This window comes from Poecilia reticulata, linkage group LG17 (genome assembly GCF_000633615.1).
Source record: "Poecilia reticulata strain Guanapo linkage group LG17, Guppy_female_1.0+MT, whole genome shotgun sequence".
Taxonomy (NCBI): Eukaryota; Metazoa; Chordata; class Actinopteri; order Cyprinodontiformes; family Poeciliidae; genus Poecilia; species Poecilia reticulata.
In genome coordinates this window covers 19109624-19116650 of record NC_024347.1, presented here as the reverse complement: position 1 = coordinate 19116650, position 7027 = coordinate 19109624, and the positions used below count along the sequence as shown (strand labels likewise).

Genomic DNA, 7027 nt, shown 5'->3' with positions numbered 1-7027 from the left:
TATTATTTAATAGCTCTTCTAATGTTTTTTTCAAATTAAACTGTTTTAAGGTAAAAATGAAAGTGAAATAAGAACAGAGATCTGAAACTAAATGACGTCATGCTGACAGAACAATTCTGTACTTACCAGAAAACTCACAAAACTYGCACCGAAACTCATCAAAGGACTGTGGTTCCTTAAAAAGAGGAAACAGAACATGAGTAGGGGGCTTTGTAATCATTATTACAGCAACTAAGTTTGTGCCAAGTCTGTTTCAAAGCCAAACAAAACACTACTGTGATTCCGAAGACAGATATTAACAAGTGAAGACATATCAGAAGCAAATACCAAATGCATCATAAAGCATGGCAGTGTATGSCTTACTCTGCCTTGGTGTCTTTCACTCCCCTCCATGTTTTCTTACTTATGCTGTCAAAGCAGGATGGCACTCGGTGCTTAGAGCAATTAGTGGGAGTACTGACATTTTGCTTTTCACCAGGGGTCAGGACACATAGGGGCAGCCTTCTGTGACATCAACATGTAGCCTTAAAGCATACTCTTCGCTTTAGATAATAAGCTCTTATGACAACACAGCATGGCAGGAGAATGAATACAGTCTAAAACCAGTAAGTGGATTGTACTAAAAGAGTATAGATTAGTYTGTTGTTTATTTTTAGCTTTTCAACTCCTATATGGGCTCATTTATATCCAACAAAGTGTTTTGGATCTATCCAAAACAAGTGAAAAGGATGTTAATTCATGGAAACTTTTCAGTTGGGACAGGCATTTCAGGAATGACAACTTGCTAAACAAGCAAACCTCTTTAAAAACATRTATAGAGTAATGATTGCTGAAATAACTACAACGCCCCATCACCAAACATAAATCAGCCATTTTATTAATCCATTACWATTTTCTCATAAACAAGTTGGTCTGCCTGAATATTTTCTTGGGGCATTAATCTAATCCAGTTTGTGACCAAATCCTAAGGTGAAACTCACCAGACAAGTAGGACAAAGATACTGGCGCTTACAAAAAAAAACTAAGACAAACATAAACACACTGCTTATGCTACTTCATTTTATAAGGAATAACTAAAAAGATATGCAGTTGGTGGTTTAACCTGAAAACTGCCTGGAGACCCACACAGACCTGTATGTCTTGAAGAGCTCATCACTTTCCTTGAATCCGTTGTTGAGCAGCATATTGATTCCTTTCAGAGCCAGCTCTGCGTCGTTTACATGCTCCGTCTTCTCCTCCTCGGAGTTCCCGGTAGCTGCTGCTCTTGGGTCCGCCATTAGGATACCCGATACCGCCGCCGCAGCTGGAGGCGAGTACCCGAGAGATTCCGTGTGGGGGGTGCGGTGGCTCTGGATAGTTTACTCGCAGTCAAAACAGTCTCAACCCGTTGCGCAGCTCTGAACAGTCGCTGTCATGTCTGTGTTGTTTACATTAGCAGACTAATAACCTACATAGACGACATAAATAGCTGCAAACAACTGATAGTGTGGGTTGACCGTTGTTTTGTCTGGAGGGTTGCGCCGCTGTGTTCCGTATTCTGCCGCCTGTCTGACCACGGGTTTGTGTTCCTGTGGAGACAGGAAATGTGCTACCTTCAAGTTCATCCGGAAATATCATATTCTCGGTTAGACCATAGAAAACCTTCAAACATCTGTCCCGTAAAATGTAACGACATTATTAGGGCAGGCGCCTATTGTTCTACACCCAATAGAATGTCTCTTTATTATAATTCTTTATTTATTTTACCGCTGCGTGCCCACGCACAAAAGTGGTATCAAAACGTGCAGCTTGATCCCGGCATTGGAGCTATTATTTTTATTGGGGATCGGAGTTACGACCACGACGTAAAAAGCGAAAAACGAGCAAAATTTCCAACTGCCGAAACGCAGGTGTAACCCAGGTTGAAATAGCCKCTTCATAAAAATAATAGTAAATTAGATAAATAGGAAGTAAATAAATAGGGAATTAATCGATCTTAAAACTGTCAAAAAAATAAAAATAAAAAAAGAGCAACAATTAGAGACATTATAATTGCTGTATTTGATTTTTGATATTTTAATTGATTAGAGAAGCTGTATAAAMCAGTTTTGCTTTGTCAGCGAACTCTCTTATTCTGAAGGGTCACATTTATGTATAACCCATGTGACTAGTTTCAGCCAATGGGGTTGCTGCGTTCTCTGACGTGAGAGAGAGGAGAGGCAGAGAGGCCAAGATGGCGGTAGCGTAAGATGTCGTACGCCGTGCTCTCAGTACAAGAACTCTTGCTTTGCAATTTCTTGTGTGTACAAGMGCTCAGTTAAGAACTTTTCTACTTTGTAAGATTATCTTACTCTCAGGAAGATGCCTAAAATAGCCCAAAAAAGAACCAGTGACCACAACAAGTTGGATAAGACCTGCACTGTTGCTTCGGGAAAAGACCACGACTATGTCGGCGCGGCTMTTGGCGCTCTTCAACTAGAGGCTGACGAAGARGATTTTCCGCCGCTCCCGGTTACCCCTAGTAAGCCTCCCAATACTGCCACAAGACGTCGATGCTGTACGTCGTCATTTGCAGGAACTGTTAGAGGCAGGGGTAATCCACTTATCCGAGTCAGCTTTTTCCTCACCTATCGTGGTAGTAAGGAAGAAAAATGGAGATGTACGACTTTGCGTCGATTATCGAAAGCTAAACCAGAACACAATCAAAGATGCTTACGCACTTCCTAATCTGGAAGAAACTTTCTCAACACTTAGTGGGTCGAAATGGTTTTCGGTCCTGCATCTCAAAAGTGGTTATTACCAGGTGGAAGTTGAGGAGGCAGATAAGCACAAGACAGCTTTTGTGTGCCCACTGGGATTTTTCGAGTTCAACCGCATGCCGCAGGGTGTAACTAACACTCCCAGCACATTTCAACGGCTGATGGAGAGGTGTATGGGCGACATAAACCTTAAGGAAGTCTTGGTCTTTTTGGACGACCTTATAGTTTTTTCAGAAACCCTTGAACAACATGAAACACGTCTTCTCAATGTGCTCARTCGTCTCCAAGAATATGGTCTAAAACTATCACTTGAGAAGTGTAAGTTTTTCCAGACATCTGTGAGGTATTTGGGGCACATAGTCTCTCAGAGTGGTGTTGAAACAGACCCTGAAAAGGTTGCTGCTTTAACAACTTGGCCAAGTCCTACAAACCTAAAAGAACTCCGTTCCTTCTTAGRTTTTGCGGGGTATTATAGACAGTTTATTAAAGATTTCTCTAAAATCGTTAAACCCCTTACTAACTTAACTGCAGGATATCCCCCTCTGCGCAAGAAAAGTAGCTTTCGGCTAAACCGTGACCAGTATTTTCAGCCAAAATCTCCTTTTGGGGAGAGATGGACAGAGAGCTGTCAACAAGCATTTGAAACAATAATACACAAACTAACTACTGCTCCGGTGTTGGGCTTTGCCGATCCCAAGCTGCAGTATGTATTACATACAGATGCCAGTACAACTGGACTAGGGGCAGCTCTGTATCAGGAGCAAGAGGGAGAGATGCGTGTTATCGCATACGCGAGCAGAGGCTTATCGAGAAGCGAAAGCCGGTACCCTGCTCACAAACTTGAGTTTCTTGCCCTCAAGTGGGCGGTAACAGAAAAGTTCTGTGACTACTTGTATGGCAGTCCTTTCGCAGTGATAACTGACAGCAATCCTCTAAYTTATATTTTAACCACCGCTAAGTTAGATGCAACAAGTTATCGTTGGTTATCTGCTATATCGTCATTTGAGTTTCAGCTTCGATATAGAACTGGAAGATAGAATGCGGATGCAGACGGGTTGTCTCGCCGTCCACATCCTGAACCAGTAAATGATCTTGWCTCCCTGAAAGAACAGGAGCGAATCCGCCAATTTGTACAACTTCACTTACCTGGCACAGATCCTTTCACTCATGTTCCTTCTCATGCTGTAAATGCAATCTGTGAAAAACATCTAGTATTTCAGTCTTTTGATGCAGATCTTTATGATTTTACCTGTCCCATTGTAACATCTCTGTCTATGACTGCTATCGCGGTCCATGACAGTTTTGATCAGTGCAGCGTTTTTCCTGTCATCCCAAGCATGTCAGAAGAAGAATTGAGTCAAAGTCAAAGAAGYGATCTTGCTATCAATGAAATCATACATCAGCTGGAAACAGGTGAAACACCATCTCCTGTGGTGTGAAAAGAAATTCCACAACTTTCCATCTTTCTGCGTGAGCTGAACAAACCTGAGCTGCAAAATGGGATTTTGTACAGAAGGCAAGTAGGTGAAGAAATCCAGTATCAACTTATTCTCCCTGAAAGCCTCAGATCTATGGTGTTGAAAAGCCTCCATGATGACATGGGTCATCTTGGCTTTGACCAAACCCTTGATTTGATCCGAACCAGATTTTTCTGGCCAAAAATGGCCTCAAATATTGATCAAAAAATCAAAACCTGTAGCCGGTAGCGTGTTTGCAGAAAGACCCTGCCAGAGAAGGCAGCGCCYTTAGTAAACATTCAAGTAACCAAACCTCTCGAGTTACTGTGCATTGACTTTTTGACAATCGAACCAGATCGCAGCAATACTAAAGATGTCCTTGTTATCACTGATTTCTTTACAAAGTATGCTGTAGCAATTCCTACACCGAATCAAAAGGCTCGTACTGTAGCCAAAGCCCTGTGGGAAAACTTTATCATCCACTATGGCTTCCCAGAAAAATTGCACAGCGATCAAGGTGCAGACTTTGAATCAAAAACTATTAAAGAGCTATGTAACCTAGCCGGAATACAGAAAGTTAGAACATCACCCTACCACCCCAGGGGAAACCCAGTAGAGAGGATTAATAGAACCTTATTAAACATGCTAGGTACACTCACCGATGAGAACAAAAAACATTGGTGTGAATTTGTGAAGCCCCTTGTACCTGTACCAAACATGAAAGTACTGGGTTTACACTATACGAGTTAATGCTTGGTAGGCAGCCTAGATTACCCATAGACCTTGCTTTTAATGTTACTTTGAGTCATCGCCAGCAACAATCCCACTCGCAGTATGTCCAAGCTCTCAAATCTCACCTTCGAGAGAGTTACCAACTGGCTAGTAAAAATGCTGCTAAAGTGGCTGAACGGAACAAAATCAGATATGACCGACATGTAACCGAATCTGTCTTGGATGTTGGTAATCGTGTGTTGGTAAGGAATGTTAGGATTAGGGGTAAACACAAGTTATCAGACAGGTGGGAATCCGTTGTCCATGTAGTTGTAAATCAAAAAGACAACTTACCTGTATATACAGTTAAACCTGAGAACCAGGATGGCCCGACCAGAACTCTCCACAGAGACCTTTTGTTACCTTGCGGGTTCTTGCCAGCTGTCCCTGAAAATCCTGCTGTGGTCCGGGAGAAAACCAGCCGCCCAAACACACGCCAATACCACACTACTGATCATGATAAACCTGAAATTGAGTACAACTCAGAGGAGGAAGACGACTATCCTTTGTATAACACTCCCGGTCCTCTGCAAGAAATTTCTAGAGTGGTTGAGGAATACAAGGTTGTCTTTCCTTCTAAAACTTATCTGAAACCTGTTGTTGAGCAGCCTAAATCAGACCATACTCATGTCCCAGAACATAACATATTACCTGATAATGTTCCAGCGGACAGCAATATAAAGAAATTGGACAACTTATCAACGTATAAATTAACAAAGTATAAATCCAAACTTTTACTTTTGTGTTGAATGTGTGTTTAAAATATTTGCCACTAATGACAAAAATAATAACTTTTCTGCAAAATTCACCAACTGCACAATTCTTGTTAGTGTAAAATAAGTGGTATTTCAAAAGAGCGGAAGAAACATATTTTTTATCAATAAGAATTTTTGTTGCTACGCTGTTAATCTGTTGCTAAGAGATGATCGCGTTTTCTGGTAACCAAGTTCCATAAAGTAAACATTAGAGAAAGCAGAACAAATTCTATGTTTTTTTGAACAAKAACAATTTTTGTTGCTAATCTGTTGCTAAGAGATGAGTGTGTYTACTGATAACCAAGTGCCACAAAGTGAACTTCAGATTTTTACTTTTGCGAAATTTGCCAACGGTAAATGTCTTGTATCTAATCAGGTAAGCGTTATTTCGAAAGAGCTTTTGTTTTATAAACTACTTGTTATTAATTTGGTTTTAAGAGGTAAGCGGGGTTTTTTCTAGTCACGAACTGCCACGAAGTATAAATCGAGATTTTTACTTTTGTGTTGAATGTGTGTTTAATATATATGCCACTAATGACAAAAAAAACTTTTCTGCAAAATTCACCAACTGCATAATTCTTGTTGGTGTAAAATAAGTGGCATTTCAAAAGAGCGGGAGAAACATATTTTTTTATCAATAAGAATTTTTGTTGCTACGCTGTTAATCTGTTTCTAAGAGATGATCGCGTTTTCTGGTAACCAAGTTCCATAAAGTAATCATCTGAGAGAGAGCTGAAGAAATCCTGTTTTTTGAACAATAGCAATTTTTGTTGCTAATCTGTTGCTAAGAGATGAGTGTTTACTGGTAACCAAGTGCCACRAAGTGAACTTCAGATTTTTACTTTTGCGAAATTTGCCAACGGTAAATGTCTTGTATCTAATCAGTAAGCGTTATTTTGAAAGAGCTTTTGTTTTATAAACTACTTGTTATTAATTTGGTTTTAAGAGATAAGCGGGGGTTTTTTCTGGTAACGAACTGCCACGAAGTATAAATCGAGATTTTTACTTTTGTGTTGAATGAATCGGATACAGACATAGAATAATTACTAACTCCTTGCCAATGTACATAGATAAATTCTTTCATCAAGGATAATGCTTAACGTTATCCTTGACATTTAACATTATTGCCAATGTTTATCAGATGTCAAATTTTATCTCCAGAAGTTTCCTTTTGCATTGAACATTGGAGATACAGTAAAACATTGCAGATACAGTAAACATAGCAGGGTTTACCCCGGTGTATTATAAGCCTGGCAGCCCACCATGCTTTACTTCTTCATCTGATTTAACATTACTTATATGTAGT

At 40.2% G+C, this 7027-nt stretch overlaps 1 protein-coding gene across 3 annotated transcripts in view; it reads right to left on the bottom strand.

Annotated features, from left to right (window-relative positions):
* LOC103479575 (tetratricopeptide repeat protein 39C) overlaps positions 1-1603 on the bottom strand; it is a 9609-nt gene extending 8006 nt beyond the window's left edge. For all 3 annotated transcript variants that reach the window (XM_008434082.2, XM_008434083.2, XM_008434084.2), the window contains exons 1-2: positions 1132-1603; positions 127-175 (exon numbers count right to left, since the gene is read on the bottom strand). In XM_008434082.2, the coding sequence (XP_008432304.1) occupies positions 127-175; positions 1132-1277 (195 nt within the window). In that variant the 5' untranslated portion in view covers positions 1278-1603. The remainder of the gene's footprint in view (positions 1-126; positions 176-1131) is intronic.
* Positions 1604-7027: the final 5424 nt, after the last annotated feature.